Raw genomic sequence first — 23,259 nt, forward strand, 5'->3', positions numbered from 1 at the left:
ATATTTTCTTTACTGTGACCATAGCAACCCACCTGGATTCTCCATCTCATTAGCTTAATAGATTGGGTATTAAAGTCCAATTGACTGCACACATTAGAAACATCCATTAATGTGCATTAGTTCCAACACAGCCTAGTAAATAGAACTCGTAGTCAATAAATTAATTATTTTCAAAATATAAAGTACATTTATTTTCATATCACATATTCCTAAATTGCAACTCCAGCGTTGTTGCAGTCCTTCATAAACCACACACATAGGCCACAAATCACTTAGCAAAGCAAACTTACATCTGTATATTTCCCAGACAAATCCCTCTTTTCCAACCTAGTTCCAGTCAACTGTCATCCACATCTACCAACTACTTAAGATATCCCAGCCTTAAAGCGTTCTTCCTGACCTGCTGCTTAAATCAACCAGTTCGTGCACAGTGCAGCAGCAGGACGGGAGCTTTGCGTCACCTGCCTCTTTCTGATTTTATGTTAATTGTTCGACGTCATTGGTTCTCGACGAGTGTGACACTTGATATCTCAGACCCCTGAGGAAGGAGTGCTTTTTCGAAACATGGACCATGTCAGGTCCAGATTATGTCTTTTTGTGAATGAGAACTACCATTTGGATGGCAACAATTTATTGATTTAAATAAAGTTTCTGTGCCATCACTGCAGACCCGTTGGGTTTTTTCCAGTCCTCGAGAGCCAGAACCAGGTCAGGTTTTCAGGATATCTGCAATGAATATGTATGAGATGGATTTGCATGCACTTCCTCCTTGAGATGCAAATCTATCTCATGCATATTTATTGTGGATATCCTGAAAACCTGACCTGGCTCCAGCTCTCGAGGACCGGAATTGCCTACCCCTGAACTATACCAAGCTTTATCCCTAAGTATGCTGCCCAGCACAGCTAGGCCTCCCTCCTGCTTCAGCAGCACTTTACACATCAAGACCTGTCCCATTGGGTTACCTCATTTTTATTTTTATTATCTATATCGATGTATTTAAATCCCCTCTTTTTTTAGCAGATTGACACCAGGAGAGAAGGAGGGCATCACTATGCAAAACACAGCAGATCTTTTGCTCTCAGTGGACTTGACAGAAAATTTTTGCTTTCTTTACAGAATTGTAATTGTATTCTAATTGTTTAGGTACTATCCTTACCATTATGCTTGCTTTGGTGTTTCTCAACCCAGTCCTTGGGGGGTGGGGGCGCTGGAAGAGGAGGAGGGGAGTTCAGGATATCCACAATGAAGAAGCATGAAATAAATTTGCGTGCACTGCCTTCTTAGTATGTAAATTTGTCTCATGCATGTCCAAAAACCCCCACACAAAACAAGACATTGAAATATAGGAGGGGCCAGCATTTTTAGTATACTGGCCATACAGACATCCCAGAAGAGCAGTGCAGTACCTCAGGGGACACTGCAGTGAACTTCACGTAGATTTTTGCAGATACACTTCTCACCATAATCTCCTTATATTGTATGGTGAGTCCTCCAAAACCACCACAACGGATGAACACCTCACCGTTTTGGGTTCAATCACAGGATGGCAAAAACCTTCAATGTCATTCACATCAAAATATGTGTATATCCACTTTTGGCTCTCTTCATAGCCTCCTGATACTGTATTGTATATTTAATTACTGTTGCTTGACTTTATATCATACTTTTGAAAATAAATAAAAACTATACAACAGTAAAGGTTTCTTTTTTACTTATCCTTTTAATGCAGTGTCTCTAGCAGGAGGCTTTGAAGAGAGCCAAAAGTGGATATACACATATTTTGATGTGAATGACATTGAAGGTTTTTGCCATCCTGTGATTGAACCCAAAACAGTGAGGTGTTCATCCGTTGTGGTTGTTTCCAATTTACCTCACTACTTAATCTTCAACATCCTTATAGTATTTACTGAGCCCTCTGAAACCTAACAAATACCTACTGCACCTAACTGTACACCACACCAATAGCCCTTTTGCCTGTAGGTTTCACTTATTTGATCGTACAGTAGGATTTTGGTGGACACACATGCTCCATCACAAGTATAGTAGTTAGAGTGGGATATGGGCTTCTCTGCAGTCAAGTGCACTGACCACCAGACTACTCAAGAAACCTGCTTGATGCTCCAATAGGACTGGCCGTAACATCTGCTAAGGGTATCCGGGCAGGTATACAGCCAACTCCACCTAAGTGCACGTCTTTAAGCGCACGCTTCGGTTATCCGCAGCCTACCACCATGGTTCCGGTTTTTTTTTACATTAAAGTCAATCGACTTAAACTCCGGATATTTGCAATTCTGATAAGCACACAATCCGCTTATGCACACTGATGTTGTAGGTCCCACCTGTATTCTTTCACGTAATGTTCACTCTGGTTAAAAGCTAATCACGTAGATGAGCCGCATGTTTCGGAACTGCACCGTGGTGTCGCATGGACAAAAATCATTGTCTTTGGCTGAACGTGTCTACCATGCTGATGTCAGATGCCGCTTTGGTGTTGTTATTACAGTACTCGCACATAAATTGGAAGGGCCTCTCCCCTGAGAGTGGTGTACTCCAGATCCTTCACATATGGTCTCCCAATTAGCGATAGAGACCTATACACCGCTTTCAAACGTAGCAAAGCTGTTGGCTTCAAGATGCCTGCCTGTTGAATATGAAAGCATCAAAAAACAAGGGATAATCGCAAACTTCAAACGTGATTACAGGTCACTCATCCTAAGATATGTGATGACAGTGATCGATGCAAGCACGGAATCCTGCCCCCAAGCTGCTGATCTCGTAAGAAAAATCATGGTGCTCAACTCTCTTCACATGGTACTCCGATTAAGTGCACACTCCATTTAAGCACAAATGGCAAACCAGTCCGAGGGGCTTGCACTTAAGCAGAGTCAACTGTACACTGTTCTATTTATATCTCTGGTGGGTGGGAGGAGGTCAGTAACCACTGGAGGAGTGTGAGGGTCATGCATACATCCCTCCAGTGGTCATCTGGTCAAGTTTGGACACCTTTTTGGCACTTATGTATTAAAATAGATCTAGCCCTAAATCCCAAATTGTGTCCTGGAGTATTCTAAAATGTTCAGATTATGGCAGAAAAAATGTCCAAATCATAAACCCATCCTAGTCCCACCCATGTTATACCTCTAACATACCCCCTTGAGATTTAGATGAACTGCATGGAAATCCATCTAGAAAATAGGTTTCTAAAATAGCGAACTGGAAGAGTTTGGCGAGGAAAGCATCCACCTACCCCTTTATGTCACTTTTTTGATATTTTTCTTATTTGAAAATGAGCTCCATAGGCAGCCAAATGTGACGAAGTCTTGGTTATAATCATATATTAACCCCAAGTATTGCTGACAGCGTTCAACTTACCAGTCAAGATGTCTTCCCCTCCCCTTGATTTGCACAGCACCCTCACTCACACTGGAGTTGTCAAAGCTTCACCTTTTGTCATTTGTAAAAGTTTGGCATTTGCCTTGGTTCTCCCAATGCTGGAGTTGCCAAATCTTTACCAGTATTTTGCCATTTGCAGGACGCAGGCCATAGAAGTCTGTCTGGTTTCAGTCTTAGTTCCCACTACTCTTGCCCAACATAACACCTCTCAGTCATGTTGTGTTTCCATTTTAGAGTATATGCGCACACATATACAAGCAAATACAAGTTGGAGGGGTTATGAGTAACTAAATAGAACAAAATGATCTCATAAAGCCTTCTTGAGCCTCTTCACATGGCGATTCCATTGTATAGCATGTAGATCAATGGTTCTCAAATTTACTAATCTGTTTTTCTGAATGTCCGCAATGAATATGCATGAGATATGTTTAATTACAGTAAAGGCACTGCTTGCAGATCTCTCTCATCGACATTCATTGTGGATGTCCAGAAAATCTAACTGGCAGGGGAGGTCCCGCAGCACATTTGAGGGCTGCTCATCCAGATTAAATTGAAGACTACTGTATTAAGTGTGAAAATGAGAAAAAGGACAGATCATTACTGGTCAGACATTGCATAGGAGTAGCTCTCTATGTAAAGATCAATATCCAAGCAACCGAAATGCAAGGGACCTGGGGAGAGGAAGAAGCGATATGGATTGCTCTGAAAAGAGAAGATGGAACTTCTATCTATGTGGGTGTAGTCTACAGACCTCCGACTCAATTGCAGCAAATTGATAAGGATCTGATTGTGGATATCCAAAAGTTTGGAAGGAAAGAGGAGGTTCTGCTGTTGGGAGATTTCAACCTGCCGGATGCGTACTGGAATGTTCCGTCTGCGGAATCGGAAAGAAGTAGGGAGATTGTGGATGCCTTTCAAGAGGCTCTGCTCAGACAAATGGTGACGGAACCTACAAGGGAAAAAGCGATATTGGATCTGGTCCTCACAAATGGAGAGAGTATCTCTAATGTTCGAGTGGGTGCTCACCTGGGTAGTAGCGATCATCAAACGGTTTGGTTTGATATAACGGCTAAAGTGGAGAGCGGCCGCACGATACTTAAAGTCCTAGATTTCAAACGTACAGACTTTAATGCAATGGGAAAGTACCTGAAGAAAGAGCTGTTAGGATGGGAGGACATAAGAGAAGTGGAAAGACAGTGGTCTAAGCTGAAAGGAGCGATAAAAATGGCTACGGACCTTTATGTGAAGAAAATCAATAAAAACAAGAGAAAAAGGAAGCCGATATGGTTCTCCAACCTAGTGGCTGAGAAAATAAAGGCGAAAGAGTTGGCGTTCATGAAATATAAAAAAACCCAAGAAGAGGAGAGCAGAAAGGACTACAGGGTGAAACTGAAAGAAGCCAAGAGAGAGATACGTTTGGCGAAGGCACAGGCGGAAGAACAAATGGCTAAAAATGTAAAACAGGGAGATAAAAATTTTTTCAGATATATTAGTGAAAGGAGGAAGATAAAAAATGGAATTGCTAGGCTAAAAGATGCTGGGAACAAATATGTGGAGAGTGATGAGGAGAAAGCAAATGTGCTAAACAAATACTTCTGTTCTGTGTTCACAGAAGAAAATCCTGGAGAAGGACCGAGATTGTCTGGCAAAGTTACACGAGAAAATGGAGTAGATTCTGCGCCGTTCACGGAGGAGGGTGTTTATGAGCAACTTGAAAAACTGAAGGTGGACAAAGCGATGGGACCAGATGGGATCCATCCCAGGATACTAAGGGAGCTCAGAGAGGTTCTGGCGAGTCCTATTAAAGACTTGTTCAACAAATCTCTGGAGACGGGAGTGATTCCTGGGGATTGGAGGAGAGCGGATGTGGTCCCTATTCATAAAAGTGGTCACAGGGATGAAGCAGGAAACTACAGGCCGGTGAGCCTCACTTCAGTTGTTGGAAAAATAATGGAAGTGTTGCTGAAAGAAAGGATAGTGTACTTCCTTGAATCTAATGGGTTACAGGATCCGAGGCAACATGGCTTTACAAAAGGTAAATCGTGCCAAACGAACCTGATTGAATTTTTTGATTGGGTGACCAGAGAGCTGGATCGAGGACATATGCTAGATGTAATTTACTTGGATTTCAGCAAAGCCTTTGATACAGTTCCTCATAGGAGGCTGTTGAACAAACTTGAAGGGCTGAAGTTAGGACCCAAAGTGGTGAACTGGGTCAGAAACTGGCTGTCGGATAGACGCCAGAGGGTGGTGGTTAATGGAAGTCGCTCGAAGGAAGGAAAGGTGACTAGTGGAGTCCCTCAGGGTTTGGTGCTGGGGCCAATCCTGTTCAATATGTATGTAAGTGACATTGCTGAAGGGTTAGAAGGAAAAGTGTGCCTTTTTGCAGATGATACCAAGATTTGTAACAGAGTAGACACCAAAGAGGGAGTGGAGAATATGAAAAAGGATCTGCAAAAGTTAGAGGAATGGTCTAATGCCTGGCAACTAAAATTCAATGCAAAGAAATGCAGAGTAATGCATTTGGGGATTAATAATAGGAAGGAACCGTATATGCTGGGAGGAGAGAAGCTGATATGCACGGACAGGGAGAGGGACCTTGGGGTGATAGTGTCCGAAGATCTAAAGGTGAAAAAACAGTGTGACAAGGCAGTGGCTGCTGCCAGAAGGATTCTGGGCTGTATAAAGAGAGGCGTAGTCAGTAGAAGGAAGAAGGTGTTGATGCCCCTGTACAGGTCATTGGTGAGGCCCCACTTGGAGTATTGTGTTCAGTTTTGGAGACCGTATCTGGCGAAAGACGTAAGAAGACTTGAGGCGGTCCAGAGGAGGGCGACGAAAATGATAGGAGGCTTGCGCTAGAAGACGTATGAGGAGAGACTGGAAGCCCTGAATATGTATACCCTAGCGGAAAGGAGAGACAGGGGAGATATGATTCAGACGTTCAAATACTTAAAGGGTATTAACGTAGAACAAAATCTTTTCCTGAGAAAGGAAAATGGTAAAACCAGAGGACATAATTTGAGGTTGAGGGGTGGTAGATTCAGGGGCAATGTTAGGAAGTTCTACTTTACGGAGAGGGTGGTGGATGCCTGGAATGCGCTCCCGAGAGAGGTGGTGGAGAGTAAAACTGTGACTGAATTCAAAGAAGCGTGGGATGAACACAGAAGATTTAGAATCAGAAAATGATATTAAATATTGAACTAAGGCCAGTTACTGGGCAGACTTGCACGGTCTGTGTCTGTGTATGGCCGTTTGGTGGAGGATGGGCAGGGGAGGGCTTCAATGGCTGGGGAGGGCTTCAATGGCTGGGAGGGTGTAGATAAGCAGAGATTTCGGCAGTTGGAACCCAAGCATAGTACCGGGTAAAGCTTTGGATTCTTGCCCAGAAATAGCTAAGAAGAAAAAAAAAAAAATTTAAATTGAATCAGGTTGGGCAGACTGGATGGACCATTTGGGTCTTTATCTGCCGTCATCTACTATGTTACTATGTTACTATGCCCAGGATAAAGAGTACAACCAAGAGAAAGGCATGCATATTTATTACTATGTATTTTATTTTTTTTAGGCCCCCTTAAAATTTTAGTGTGTACAAAATTAGCTCTAGGAGTAAACCAGGGGAAACAAAACCACAAGATCAAATATATAGAAAATAGAGTGGAATTGTCCTAGTCAGAGAGATGTACACAGAAATACCATCTGGTAGTTCACAAATTACTTTATTCATCCAATAACTCAGTGACTCGACATGTACAAGTTTCGGCCAAACAGGCCTGCCTCAGGAGTCTTGAGAGTTCTCCAAAATTATATCGGAACTTATGTGCATGAATAGACATCGCTCATGTGTTTGCAACAAAATAAGAACTTCTGTCACAGTGCTCGCAACCACAAGATGTATCGGGTGCTCCGGAACTAGTGGCTGCGAGCACTGTGACAGAAGTTCTTATTTTGTTCCAAACACATGAGCGACGTCAGTTCATTCACATAAGTTACGATGACGCCATGTGTGTGCGTGATATCATCGCATCGATGTCCGCGCATATCCTGGTGCCCTCCAGACATGCCCCGGAGTTTACTATGATGCTGAGTAAAAAGGTTTGCGGGACGCTGTTCTACAGTATAAAGGAATCTGGGTGCCCAAATGCTATTACAGAATAGACTTTCACTGTGCTGCATTGGGAAAGCTAAATGGAGGCGCCCACTTATAAAATTGTCACCATAAATATTCATTAAAAATAAATGTATGAAACTGAACCGAAAACACCCACAAAAATTGGGAGTGATTTGGAAAAATCCAAAAATGAAGCCATTTTTGGCCATGCACAGTAGCATAGTGAGAGTAGCAGGTGCTCCACACCCTCTGCTCTGCACCTCACCCCCCGCTCCTTACCCGCCCCCACACCACACTCGTGCCCTCCCTTCCCCCCCCAGTACCTCTTTAAATCTTTGCCAGCGCGAGCAGCTTCTATGGCCTGCTGATCACACCAGTATTGGTTTCCCCTCTGACATTACTTCCTGGCCCTGTGACCAGGAAGTGATTTCAGAGGGGAACCAGGCCTGTGCGAACAGCAGCCTGGAGAAATAGTTTGCGCTGATGAAGATTTAAAGAGGTACAGGGAAGAGAGGGTGTGAGTGTAGCGTGGGGGAAAGGGGTAGAAAGATACTGGCGCCACTTGTACTCTGCCCCCCCCCCACCCACCTGTACTAGGCCACTGGCCATGCACATCCTTAAAAAAGAAGTATCACCTGCATCTTATTTGTTTACCCTTATTTCCTCTTTTAAAAACCTGGTAAATTTGTTCTAGATCATACAGGAAACAAACTATTCAATTAGTATTGTGATATCTGGTTTTTATCAAGGGGAACATCTTAGTGACACAATTGTATCTTTTTTTTTTTTTTTTTACAGACAGAGGCACAAATGAAGACCATGATCAATTTGGAAAAAAGGTACCATCTGCACATTATATAATTACAATTTCTATTTAATTCAGGACAGGAGAGGATTGGTTTATCTTATCTGATCCAGGAGAAGGCAAAGCCGATCACAAATATCACAAGCCATTTAGGTTTTCAAGCATTATGCATTAACCCCTGGGGTGTCTAAAGTTGTGTGTGCAATGTAGCTGTGCAACTTAATTGCTTAATTAGCCAATTGGTGTTGCTAATTGGCCACTAAAACAATTATCACCACTAATTGGTATTAATTAGAATTTATGCACACAACTTTCTAAGGGCTAGATTCACTAACCTGTCCAATTGTAACCAATCCGTGTCTTATCCGGGCAGGTCTGATCGAATCTGCAACTAAGAATATTCTAATGGGGGCGATCGGAGGCACGCCCCCATCCGGCGACACGGATCGCTAGGAAGCGATCCTGACGCATGCACAGACCATCTACTTTGCCTTCTGTGCATGTGTCTGCTGTCTGTTTTGGGGGGGGGTTTAAAAACTTTTTTTTACTGGCCCCGACTCTCCTGCTCTCTGCCACCCTTCCCCGTGGTTTTAACCCACAGGTTTAAAGCGAGTTAAAACTACGGGCTTGTGCTGCAGGAAAGGGCGGCAGAGAGCAGGAGAGTTGGGGGAGGCAGAGAGATTCAGGGTGGGCAGAAAGCAAGTTGTGGCAGAGAGCGGGAGAGTCAGGGGAGCCAGAAAGAGTTGGGATAGGCAGAGAGCAGGTCGCGGTAGAGAGTGGGAGAGTCGGGGGAACCAGAAAGAATCGGGGCAGGCAGAGAGCAGGTCGCGGAAGAGAGTGGGAGAGTCGGGGGAGCCAGAAAGAGTCGGGGCAGGCAGTACTCTGAATGGAGCCTCACCTAAGACAGACAGAAAAAAAAAAATAGCAGGGCAGACAGCAGAGAAGCCTGATTGGGGCAGAAAGCAGGGCGCCAGAGCAGGGGAATCGGGGCAGAGAATACTTTTTTACACAAGCGAATGGTCCTCACCAGTCGCTTGTTCTTGATCGGCCAGCCAGTCAGTGTGTCAGGAAAAAAGTGTTGTAAATCGCATCCTTACTGCTTTGCTTGCCGATTCCCCTCATTTGCATGCATGGAGCGAGATCGGATCGCAGGTTAGTGAATCAGGTCGGAGGGAAATTGGGTCGCAAAGGGGTCACGATCGGTACACGATCGGTTTGCTTAGTTAATCTAGCCCTAAGTGAATTCTAAAAAGTGGCGCACCTAAACTCTAATGCATGGATCTCAAAAGAGGGTGTGGTCATACGCAGGCTGTGAGTGTTCCTATAAATTATGCACACTGTGATAGAATACGCCCGATCCACACAGAATTAAGGCATGGGTGTTTACATCAGGTTTAATTTGTAAATGGTCATGTCTAAATGTTAGTCAAGGGACTGGCCGCTATGCATGGTCTATAAACCGTATCTAAATTTAGGCAAGGCTAATATAGAATAGTGCTATATGGGGGGGGGGGGATTCCAGCACCAATGTTTTGGGCACCATATATATAGAATCTGGCCCTAAATGAATTTGCATGCATTATCTTCATTGTTTCTCATGCATATTCACTGTGAATATCTTAAAAATCTGTCCAGCTTGAGGCACGTGAGAAATGAAATGCCTGTCTAGTGTATCCCATATAATTTTTCTCCTTATCACGGAGAAATGCTGTGGTCCAGAGGAAATTGCAAGGCTCTGTAATAGCTATGAGCCAATGACAGTTTTACACCTGGTTTCTGAAACAGTGTGTGGAGACGGAGAGAAATTCTGTAAAAGTCGCCGACAGCTGGGTGCAGATCATAGATCTAATTTAAACTAATAGGCCAATTAGGTGCAAACAATCAATTATTGCCATTAACAAGCACTTAATTGACAGTAATTAGGAGTTAAGTGTGGATCTGCTCTGCACACCATTCCTAAATTTCATAGCTAGCTACTCAAAAGGAGATGTGGGCATGGGAGGGGAATGGGCAGGTCAGAGGCATTCCTAGGATTTAGGCGTGATGATATAGAATAATGTCATTTTTGTGTTTAGTTGGGCGGCAGCATTTATACCAGATTTTGGTGCCCAAAGTTAGGTGAAATCTGCATTAAGACCCGGACTCCGTAAATGGTGCCTAAATTGGCCAGCACCTAGAAAAATGATGTTAGCCATCTGTCAGTCACGCCTAGGCGAGAAAAGCAAAAAGTGGAACCAGGTCCTGGGCTTTCAGGAGTTAAAATGTCAACGTTTATTGGTGTTGCAAAACAAATCAAGAACACAATCTCCTAAAATAATGTCCTAAAAAATCAGACAGATGCCAACAGTTATAGGACATAAAAATTGTGCTGAATGTAAAGTGAACAGGCCCTACACGGTCCGTGTTTCGGCAATGAAATTGCCTTCCTCGGAGGTCCTAAAGAAAAATACAGAACAACCGTAGAAATAAAAGGGGGAAAAAAAAGGAAAACCAATCAGAATTTGAGAAATCATTCGCAAGATGGTTAGCAGAGATTGTGTGAGCACTACATTCAAACCACAAATTGCTTACACTTAAAAAGACCATGCAAGTAATCTTAGAGTGCAATTAAAAATATGAACAGAAAAAAAATATCAAATGATGAATGGTGTATTGATGGCCATGTGACAAAAATTACAAATAAGAGCATAGCCCAAACCATGAGTAACATTAAGTAAACCTAAAAAGCATGAAAGGTGTAAAAAATCTACTGCACTAACCTTAGCGCAGTGGTCTGGAAGTAAGTCAGTAGATTGCATCATGCCTAGGTACCATTTACAGAATCACGCATTGTGGCGTCTATGTAAAAACCTAGGCACCCAAAATATAGACGAGGATTTTAAAGACCTACATTTCAGGTGCCTAAGCTTTTGGAGAATCATGATTAGCGCCGTCATGCTCCGCCCATGAAAATGCCCACTTGGGCACTGCCTAACTTTGGGCACCGTGTGTATATGGGGGGAAGGAGAAATTCAATTGAGTTGTACAGATTTTTCATTCTGTTCCGTTTAAATTTTTTAGTGCAGGCTAAACTGAAATAAATATGCATTATTTCATTATTGTGTAAAATAATACATGTTGATCCCCCCTCCACGCTGGTGGCTGCTGCTGTGATAACTGACCTAATACCCATAGAAATTTAAAGTCGCTAGCATGACTTTGAAAAAAAAGGGGGGGGTAGGGGAAATGAAACGTATTATTTCAGTTTATTGTATTTTGTTTTACTGAGAGATTTTGGGGTCTTTTTATCAAGCCGCGCTAAGCGGGGTTAGCGCATCGGACATTTCACCAGGCGCTAACCCCCGTGGCCGGCTAAAAAACTAACGCCTGCTCAATGCAGGCGTTAGCGGCTAGCGTGGCAGGCGGTTTAACGAGCGGTATTACGCGTGTTAAATCCCCTACCGCAGCTTGATAAAAGGACCCCTTTAAGTTGAAAATGCACCTCCCTCATAAATGGTGGCACTCTATAACTTTGAATTCATCATATTTGTTTAAAATCAAATCATTACTTTCTGTCATGCAAGAATTTTTAAGTCGTATTTGATATGAACATATTTAATTAAATTTATAACAAAAAGGCATGCAACCATGTAATGGTCAAAGACAATTTTATAAATCTACAGGAATAGAAATTCTGTATCATGAATCCTCATTATAGTCAACTGAAAGCCTTCACTGGCCACACATCAGCCATACCAATAAGAATGTGTCCCTGGGTTTAACTCAAAATAACTTAGTGCTCCTTTTACTAAGCAGTGTAAAAGCATTTTACCATGGGCCAGTGCGGTAAATGCTCTGATGCTCATTGAATTCCTATCAGCGTCGGAGCATTATACCTCGCCGGCCCGTGGTAGAATGCTCTTACGCTGCTTAGCAAAACCCAGCGTTAGAGATCCGTTTACTAAGTTGTGGCGGAAACTGAGTTAGCATGCACTTGCACAGGCTTTTCCTATGTGCTAAGGCCATTTTTACCAAAGTAAAATGGCCAATTTTCCCATTTTTTCTGTTAAAGGCTATATGTAACCATTATTGCGTGACCATAAAAACAATTGTCACATGAGTACTTACTGACACCTATTTTGTAGGTGGTAAAGGCTCAAGCAGTAATCCCATGCTAACCCGTTAGCATGCAGTAATATAGATGGGCTAACTGATTAGCTTGACATGCCCTTTCTCCAAAAGATCACAAAAATATTTTAGCATCCAAATTAACGCATGCTATAAGTCAGGAACCTTGGAATACAGCTAAATTCAACACTTACCCTAATCTCCCAAATTCAAGCAACCTTCAAGAGCTGCTTCTCTCATTTCTGACGCCTATGCAGCCTCTTGTCTGCAGCAAAGGCTTTTCTCAGTTGTGCATGCCATGATAACATCGAGACTGGATTACTGTAATGCACTCTACACTGGTCTGACTGCAAAAGGTTTGCACCAGTTCCAATTGATTCAGAATGCTGTAGCAAAACTAATAGAAGGTTGGGGCTGTTCTCTCTGGAGAAGCGGAGACTTAGAGGAGACATGATAGAAACCTTCAAGATCCTGAAGGGCATAGAAAAAGTAGACAGGGACAGATTTTTCAAATTATGGGGAACCACAAGTACAAGGGGGCACTCGGAGAAATTGAAAGGGGACAGGTTTAGAACAAACACTAGGAAGTTCTTTTTCACCCAGAGGGTGGTGGATACATGGAATGCGCTTCCGGAAGCTGTGGTAGGCAGGAGCACGTTACAGGGCTTCAAAGAAGGTTTGGATAGGTTCCTAGAGGACAAAGGGATTGAGGGGTACAGATAGGAGTAGAGGTAGGTTATAGAAATAGTCAGGGACCACTGCTCAGGCAATAGGCCTGATGGGCCGCGGAGGGAATGGACCGCTGGACGAGATGGACCTCTGGTCTGCCTCAGCGGAGGCAACTTCTTATGTTCTTATGTGACCATATCATGCCAGTTTTGCAAAAACATATGTGGCTATCAGTACAATTCAGGGCAAAATGTAAAACTCTGCCTGAACTTCAAGGCCCTCAAAGAAAATGGTCTAGAGTACCTGAAGAACATGATCTCCCTCTACACACCTCCAAGGTCAATAAGGTCCTCCACAAAGGAAATCACATGATACGATACTCACCAGTCAGACTTCTAAGGGGTGGCCCCCACACTCTGGAATATACTCCCTGAAAGGCTTCGCTTAACACAGTGGTATAGTAAGGGTAGGAGGCGCCCAGGGCAATGGCACTCCCCCATGCTCTCTTCTTCATGCCCCTACTACTTCCACGTCCCCCCTCCTTCTCACCCTCCATTCCACACTTGCACTTTCCCTCCCCTTGTATCTCTTAATCTTCAGAGTGCAAGTGGCTTCTGCAGGCATGCTCCTCGTGCCAGTGTTGGATTCCTTCTGATGTCACTTCTTGGCCCTGTGACCCGGAAGTGATTCAGAGGGGAACCAGGCTGGCATGAGCAACAGGCAGAAGTTGCTCATGCTAGCGAAGATAATACAGAGGTACGGTGTGGGGGGGAGAGGGATGGCTCGAGGGTGGCATGGTGTGTCAGGGCAGGGCGGAGAGGTGCCAGCACCCCCACCGACTTGGCGCCCGGAGTGATCCGCACCCCCCTTACTATGCCACTGGCTTAACACAAGACTACCTCTACTTTAGGAAGCATGTAAAGGCTTGGCTCTTCACCCAGGCGTTTAGTGGAAGGAGTAACTAATTTGCTTGTCACACACACACAAGGAGTGACACTAGCTGCACATACTGTAGCAGGACATGTTTTTCTGCTCCTACCCAAGCTAAGAATTTTTAAGCACCATTCTGACCTCATGTGCAACTTCTTTAAATTTAGTCCCCTTATTTTCTTACTCCTGCTACTCTGCTTATCTATCTATATGCTCCTTCTTTGCTTATACCCTAGGCTATTAAATTGCTTTATTGCATATTGTGTTGACATTGTAATATAGCATACTGTGCCATACCTTGTATTGTTACGAGTTGAATATTTGTACTGCTATCATTGTCTATTGCTTATGTCTGAATTATTCCTGCTGTACACCGCCTTGAGTGAATCCCTTCAAAAAGGCGATAAATAAATCCTAATAAAAATAAATAAATAAATACATGCTATTTTAGCAGTTATCGCAGGATGCTGAGTGTGTTCTGCAGTGTGCCATTTTAAACTGCATTAGACATTAACACCTAACACAGCTTAGTAAAAGGATCTTTCAGCAATTGCAAACAAAAATGAATAGGATTTTTTTAATGTTTTACATTTTTAGCTAGATTACATTTAGGGACCTATTTAGTAAAGACTGTCTCCCATGTTTGGTCAAGAGTAAAATGCTTCGTTAATAGGGCCTTTAATTATATTTCATGGTGAAAAGTAAACATACTGGGGTAATTTCATAAGTGAAAATTCCAAAGAGTTGCCAATTTTATCTACTTTCTGTTACTGGACTGGTTTTCAGAATGCTCCTGTCTCTTTTGAGTATGATGGAGTGGTAATTCCAATAGAGCAAAAGATTAAAAAAAAGTTTGGGGGGTATTATTGGATTCTTCTCTGTCTTTCCGAGGGCATGTTGACTCAGTAGTAAGGATGGTGCTTTTTGAGATTCGGATAGTATTGCGACTGCGTAAGCTTTTATCTGCAGAAAAATGTTGACATTTAATGCAATGTTTTGTTCTACTTCGTTTGGATTATTGCAATAATCTTTTTGTTGGACTTCCTAAAAAAGTGTTGAAGGCGCTGCAAATCGCATAGAATACAGCTGGAAAAGTGATTGGAGGTATTCCTCGGCAGTGGCGTACCTAGGGTATGTGGCACCCGGGGCCCATCATTTTTTGACACCCCCCCACCCCCCATGTAAAAAATTTTTTTTTTTTTTTTTTTTTGCAATAACCATGAAATGGAATAAATGGTCAGAATAGAAACAGGCAGTGAAAATTTTCTTTTATTGAACCTCATATATGTAACCATTATTCCAAACATAACATAACATAAATTATGTCTGAATTGTCATGACATCAGAAGTACATATGGAGTAGTTGCAGGTGATGCTTGGGACAGTTCTGATTGTGTTAGTTCGGTTTTATGTGTTTTTTGAATAGAAGGGTTTTTATTTCTTTTTGAAGGTTTTGCAGTATGTGGTCGATGTCAATTGGTTGTATGGTTGGGGGTCGAGTGTTGCAGCTCAAATGGCTAGGAGGTTGTCGAACAGTTTTTTTCTTTTGACATTTATGGTTGGAGGGTGTGTGAATGGTGCACAAGTTCTCCTATGTCTGTTTGAAGTGGATTGAATTATTTAGCTGAAGAAATTAGTTACCCCCCATTCCACACACATTAATTCATTAATTCTCTTCCATTTTTGTTCCCATTATAAAAAACACTGATAAGTTCCCAGAAAAAAAATACATTAAAATAAGAAGTGAAACAAAGGCCCCTACAGATGAGAACATAACATAAGAATAGCCTAACTGGGTCAGACCAATGGTCCATCATGCCCAGTAGCCCATTCTCATGGTAGCCAATCCAGGACACTAATACCTGGTCAAAACCCAAAGAGTAGCAACATTCCATGCTACCGATCCAGGGCAAGCAGACACTTCCCCCATGTCTTAATAACAGATTATGGACTTTTCCTCCAGGAATTTGTCCAAATCTTTCTTAAAACCAGCTACACTATCTGCTTTTACCATAACTTCTGGCCACTTCATTTTTAAGTTTAGATCTTTCCTTTCAAACAGAGACCTTGCTAGATGTCAAATACAGCACAAGGTAACTTCACATGGACTTAGCTGTGCAGGAAATGTGAATCTCCTCATACACCCACCATATAGTGCAAAAATGTGCAAAGGTCTGTTTTTTTCTTTCGATCACTACATAGCCTAATGCCACACAAGCAGCGCTGTTACAAACATATTCTGTAGGTCAATGCTAAGGATAACAAAGTTTCCTTCCTTGGACCAGAAGGAGATAAACCACTGGAAGAGATCCCAAAACAACACCCAAAGACCCACTCAGTGTGTGAATCAGTTGAGTGGAGTGGACTAACTGGGGTGTGGAAATGGGCCCGGAGTTTGCTCAGCAGAATTTCCCAGACCACCTCTTCCTCTCAACACATTGACACGCTGCCACCATCACCACTAGGAACACCTCACTGGGTAGGCCAGCTATGCTATAAACTTTATAAAACACATTATTATATTTTCTTATAAAGCACATATTTTAACTGACCTCTCTGACATCCTCAGCCTTTCCATTCACAAAAATAGAAGGAAGAAAAGTTCCCATTTCCTGCTGTCTCATGTCCCCGGCCTATACAATATTTTTTTTCTGCAGACCCTTCAAAAGTCTGACCAAATCCTCGTTTCACTTGCATTATAAAGTACTGAGGATGCCATCTCTCCCCAATCCCAGGTCCTAAAGTCTAAGACAGTAGCGCAAACTAATGCTGCCAGATACAGGAAAAAAAAATTTTGATTCGATTCAGCCCTATTGAATTGGTTTTTCAATTCGATTTTCCTGCCCAGTTGGGTGATTATTTTCAAAACTCCTGGTGGGTTTTATAGCTTTTTCACCCCCTTTGGCTTCTCCTAACCACACTGGCGCTGTGGTGTAAATAAAATAAAGAAACAAAAAGGACTTTTCCTCTTTCTGTTAAATCCTAGCTCACGTTTGCAGTCCAACACCAGCTCTGGCAGGATACACATTTCAAATCTGACATGTTATAATCACAAAACAGAAAATAAAATTAATTTTTCTACCTTTTGTTGTCTGGTTATATTTCAAATCTTGTTGGTCCAAGGCTCTGGTTTTCTTCTGATAACTTGCTTGCCAGGGTCTCCTTCTTTCTGCATGCTAACCATCCATCTGCCAACTCTGTCCTCCCTTTCCATTTCTCTTCCCTTCCCAGGAAGTCTGGTATCTTTCCTTTTTTTCATCTCCCTCCACAGATCCACCTTTTCTTAAATACCCTTTCATCCGGCATCTCTCCCTCCTTCCCCACCATCCCAGAGTCCACCATCTCTCCGTTTCTTTTCCTAATTACCCTCCTATCCAGTATCTCTATCCCTCCTCCACACCATCCCTTGTGTCCAATTTCTCTCCCTTTCTGTTCCTTCCCTCCCTAAATCCCATGGTCCATCATCTCTCTCCCTCTCCTCTATTTTCAGACCCATTATTTCTTCCCCCCCCCAAAGTTTGGCATATGCATGTCTCTTTGAACACCCCCTTCCCTCCGTGTACTTCTAAATCATGGTCTCCCCCCAAAGGCCTGTCCCCCCTTAAAGGTCTGCCTGTCCCACCTTGAAGGCCTGCACCCCCCTTGAAGGCCTGTCCCTTCCCCTTGTAGGCCTGTCCCCCCCTTGAAGGCCGGCCTGCCTGTCCCCCCCTTGAAGGTCTGCACCCCCCGAAGGCCTGCACCCCCCCGAAGGCCTGTCCCCCACTTGAAGGCCTGTCCCACCCCCTTGTAGCTTCTCCCCCCCCCCTTGTAGGCCTGTCCCCCCTTGAAGGCCTGCCTGCCTGCCTTTCCCCCCCTTGAAGGCCTGCACCCCCTTGAAGGACTGCACCCCCCCCGAAGGCCTGCACTCCCTTGAAGGTCTGCACCCCCCCGAAGGCCTGTCCCCCCCTTGAAGGCCTGTCCCCCCCCCTTGTAGGCCTGTCCCCCCCCTTGTAGGCCTGTCCCCCCCCTTGTAGGCCTGTCCCCCCTTTGAAGGCCTGTTCCCCCCCTTGAAGGCCTGCACCCCCTTGAAGGTCTGCACCCCCCCAAAGGCCTACACCCCCCCCGAAGGCCTGCACCCCCCTGAAGGCCTGCCTGCCCCCCTTGAAGGCCTGCACCCCTTGAAGGTCTGCACCCCCCCCCGAAGGCCTGTCCCCCCTTGAAGGCCTGCCTGCCTGCCTGTCACCCCCCTCCCCCTTGAAAGCCTGCTTGCCTGCCCGCCCGCCCCACCCTGAAGGCCTGATGCCCCGACCCACCCCGAAGGACCGCTCGCCCCCCCTGGCCTCCCCGCACCACCTATGAAGCAGCCGCAGCAGGATCGCGAAGTCAGCGTCAGCGATCCCTGCGCTGCTTCCTGCGCCACGGTCCCGCCCCTCCTCTGACGTCAGAGGAGGGGCGGGATCGCGGCGCAGGAAGCAGCGCAGGGATGCTGACGCTGACTTCGCGATCCTGCTGCGGGCTGCTTCACAGGTGGTGCAGGAAGGTCAGTGGGGCGAGCGGTCCTTCGGGGGTGGTGGGGGACTGAACGGCAAGGCCGGGAACACCCCCTTAGGGCTGGTACCCGGGGCGGCCTGCCCCCCCCGCCCCCCCCTAGGTACGCCACTGTTCCTCGGTATGAATGTTACTCCTTTATTGATTAAGTTACATTGGCTTCTGATTCCATGGAGAGTTCAGTTCAAGATCTTGGTGTTGGTGTTTAAGAACCTTCAGCATGTACTGCCGAAGGCAATGCTAGATTTTATTACACTGTTTGAGCCTACTCAGTCATTACCAGACCTACTCAAAAACTTAAATGATCCTTTCCTACGCTGAAAGGCGTCATCTATACTGGAAAACTAGGGAAGTTTCTTCTTGTCAAAATGACTGAGCTCTGGAATAATTTTCCTCTCCAGTTGCGTGATCTGGGCTCTCTCCAATTATTCTGAAAACTTGGCTTTTTTTCAAAATTGTGATGTTTGTTTCCCTCTATATTATCCATATCCCTATTGTATTTTTTCTTTAATTTTCTGTAAACCATGTCGAGCTCTATTTTTATAGAGAAGATGCGGTATATAAGCTTAAGGTTTAGTTTAGTTTAGATTATAGTCAGAATCACGGCAGTTGCTGGAGGTGCTTTCTTTGTGGTCTGTTACCAAAGCAACTATTTGTTCTAGGGTTTTTTTTTTTTAGTGTGGTAGGGCCGCAAATGTGGAATCCCCTGCCTGATATTATATATCAGATCCCAGTGTATTTAACTTTTTGTAAGACTTTAAAAGCACATCTCTTTCAGAAAGCTTTTAGTATTAGCTAAGAAGGGATGAGGGTTGATAATTTTTGCATTATGGTTTGTTTTAATTTGCAAAAGTATTTTGTCACCGTTTTACTCCAATTTTTACTGACTGGTTTTGATATGCATCTGTCTTTTGTTTATTACTTTGTTTGTGTGTACATTGTAACCCACATAGATTGGTGTGATATGTGGGGAGGGAAGTTTCACGGCGACTCCAGGAAGTACTTCTTCACCGAAAGAGTGGTGGATCATTGGAACAGACTACCACTCCAGGTGGTAAAGGCCAGCAGCGTGACGGATTTTAAGAATAAATGGGATACTCTTGTGGGATCTTTAAGGAAGTAAATTCAGGGGGGGATACTTGGAATGGGCAGACTTGGTGGGCTGTAGCCCTTTTCTGCCGCTTTTTTTCTATGTTTCTATGTTTCTATGTGGGATAAAAGTTTGAAAAATAAATAAAACAAAAATGTTCAGGAAAAATAACTATATAAATGCACCACATAAATTAACTGAAAGTAGGAAGAAGTCTCAGAGAATACATCCTTTACTTAAAACATCCCACTGAAAGCATCACTAACTAGTGGCAAGCTACCCAAGTGGCACTAGCTGCATATTATAATCATAGGCATAAGAACATATGCAATGCCTCCGCTGGGTCAGACCTGAGGTCCATCGTGCTCAGCAGTCCGCTCACGCGATGGCCCAACAGGTACAGGATCTGTGCAGTAATCCTCTATTTATACCCCTCTATCCCCTTTTCCAGCAGGAAATTGTCCAATCCTTTCTTGAATCCCAGTACCGTGCTCTGCTCTATTACGCACTCTGGAAGCGCATTCCCGGTGTCCACCACACGTTGGGTAAAGAAGAACTTCCTAGCATTCGTTTTGAATCTGTCCCCTTTCAGCTTTTCCAAATGCCCTCTTGTTCTTTTATATTTCAAAAGTTTGAAGAATCTGTCTTTCTCCACTCTCTCTATGCCCTTCATGATCTTGTAAGTCTCTATCATATCCCCTCTAAGTCTCTCTTCTCCAGGGAAAAGAGTCCCAGTTTCTCCAATCTCTCAGCGTATGAAAGGTTTTCCATACCTTTTATAAGACGTGTCGCTCTCCTCTGAACCCTTTCGAGTAACGCCATATCCTTCTTAAGGTACGGCGATCAATATTGGATGCAGTACTCCAGATGCGGACACACCATCGCCTGATACAACGGCAGGATAACTTCTTTCGTTCTGGTTGTGATACCCTTCTTGATTATACCTAGCATTCTTTTCGCTCTCTTAGCGGCCGCTGCGCATTGTGCCATCAGCTTCATTGTCATGTCCACCATTACCCCTAAGTCCTTTCTTGGGTACTTTCCTTCAATAACATCCCTCCCATCGTATAGCTGTACCTCGGGTTTCTGCTTCCCACATGTAGTACTTTACATTTCTCAACATTGAACTTCATCTGCCATCTCTTGGCCCATTCCCCTATTGTTGACAAATGAGTCCAACACATCACTAGGGGCAAAGAAGTGGCTCATAAAAATTACATAAAGTGCACTGTGCCAAAATCTAACTGCAGTTAAACTGTTGATGTAGCAATCTCTCCATAAAGCATAAGACAGAAGACTCATCAATATTGCATTCAATACCCGGAAGCAACTGAAATCCTTAGAGTGATGGTCATGCATTTATTTATTTAATCTGATGTACTATCTTATCTGGACTAACCAATAAGAATGGTTCACAGAAATTAATAGAAACCACATGTAACAGCATGAGCGGGGTTTGGGTTTTTAGGACTGGAAACACAGCCAGATATAGCCAGTAATAGTGCAGAAAAGTTCTTTACTGGCTTTAAACAAAACACTACCTGAATCCTGTTGCTTCACAGGATTAGACGCACAGAAAACCAGTCTCTTGATTTGGCATACAAAAGTTGTGACCTGAGCCTGGAGATGGTACTTCCATGCCCCAAACATAAACTGCAAAAAGTCTTCTTCTAAAAAGGTAGCAAGCAAGGTCGGGTCCTAGCCAAATCTTAGAACAGGGCTCACAAGTAATTAGTTTCAGATTTATAGGACAGGTTGTTCACCCTCTCCAAGGTAGGGAGAACAAGGCGGCACTTTCTAAAGTTGAAAGGGGATAGATTCCATACGAACATAAGGAAGTTCGTCTTAGAAAACTAGAACGCTCTTCCAGAGTCTGTTATAGGGGAAAACACCCCCCAGGGATTCGAGACAAAGTTAGACAAGTTCCTGCTGAACCGGAACGTATGCAGGTAGGGCTAGTCTCAGTTAGGGCGCTGGTCTTTGACCAAAGGGCTGCCGCGTGAGCGGACTGCTGGGCATGATGGACCACTGGTCTGACCCAGCAGCGGCAATTCTTATGTTCTTATATTGATTTGAAATACTGCCTATCGTAAAGTCTAAGTGGTTTACAAACTATAGTTAAATATATATATTAAAAACATGGGATAAAACCAGAAGTACCTTAAATATAAACAACAAAGACATAGACATGACACACAAGGGAGGTAGGAATGAATTTACAAGAAAATTGATTTAAAAAAAATACAGGAAGGAACAAGAGGAAAGGAAGAGAAAAGAAATATGTTCCTTATTCTTAAATTCCTGAGAATAAGCCCAATTATATATTGAATTCATCTTTAAATCAAAATGTTTTAAGAAGAGATTGAATTTTAGGACACGTTCTTCTTGCCTAAGATGATATGGAAGGGCATTCCATAAGGTTGGTGCCACAACTGAGAAAATAGTTTTATGCTTGGTATCATAAACAATATGGCAAATTGATGGGATGGAGAGGAGATTTTGTTAGTTAGAGCAAAAGTGATGGAGAGGAGATTTTGTTGATTAGAGCAAAAATGATCGGGGAGTGGTATAAGGAATTAATAAACTATCAATAAATGCCAGGGAATGTTCCAATTTTTAATTTGAAGGTAAGAAGTAAATTTTTAAATGTTATGCGATGGGATATTGGAAACCAATGAGCATCTTTTAGTAGAGGGGTGACATGATCAAATTGTTTTGCCTTCTAGATGATTTTTATGACTGCATTTTGTATGATCTTGAGTCTTTTAATTTCTTTCTGGACTATACCCTGATATAGGGAATTACAATAATCAAAATGAGAGATAATTAGCAAATGAATCAAAATGTATGATGGAAAAGAGTTTTATAAGACTGGGACAAGATAGTAAAATTCAGAAACATGAGAAAAGAGGTGGAAGAGCTAAACTGTTTTAAGGATCTTAATGTTTGTGGTGGACAGTAAGGAACAAGTAAATTAGCTAAATATTCATATTGACCTGAATGGAAAACCTTATAAGCTATCAACAAAATGTTGTACTTATGTGAAACATATAAAGACGCTGTTGTTATTGTTACTTAGCATAGAAAAATCGTTCAGTCTTGCATATCCCAACTTTGAGATATATTACATTAGGACATTTATATCCTACACTCACCTCAAGAGTTCAGTGTGACTTATAAAAATGAACAGACTGAACATTTCCCAAGAATTACGTTACGGAAACAATAAATAGCTAATTTTTAAAAGTTGCTATAACAACAAAATTCTAAAATAGTTATCTTAAAATAACAAGCATCTGAAATAAGTCTTATGAAACTGGATATAACTAGTTTGATATGTTGTCAGATGGGGAAGTTCATTCCACCAACTAGCAGCTTGATAGGAGAACATTGCTGAAAAAAATGTTTTATAAATAATTTTCCATTGATTTAGAAAATGTAATACTAGGAAATCCCTAGAAGGTAGAGCGTATAGCTGGGGGCCAATCTTTGTGTAATACGAAAAATTAGAGTGCATAACTTAAAAATTAAATGAAATTCCATAAGCAACCAATGTAGTTTCAAAAATAAAGGTGTGACTTTTTCAAACTTCAAGACTTTGTATATTATTGTATTTAATATTGTCTG

At 43.0% G+C, this 23,259-nt stretch overlaps 1 protein-coding gene across 2 annotated transcripts in view; it reads left to right on the plus strand.

Annotated features, from left to right (window-relative positions):
• Window positions 1-23,259, plus strand: part of PTPRN2 (protein tyrosine phosphatase receptor type N2) — a 1,585,109-nt gene that overhangs the window by 457,628 nt on the left and 1,104,222 nt on the right. For both annotated transcript variants that reach the window (XM_033931599.1, XM_033931600.1), the window contains exon 8: window positions 8,303-8,343. In XM_033931599.1, coding sequence (XP_033787490.1) covers window positions 8,303-8,343 — 41 coding nt within the window. The remainder of the gene's footprint in view (window positions 1-8,302; window positions 8,344-23,259) is intronic.

This window comes from Geotrypetes seraphini, chromosome 2, assembly GCF_902459505.1.
Source record: "Geotrypetes seraphini chromosome 2, aGeoSer1.1, whole genome shotgun sequence".
NCBI lineage: Eukaryota > Metazoa > Chordata > Amphibia > Gymnophiona > Dermophiidae > Geotrypetes > Geotrypetes seraphini.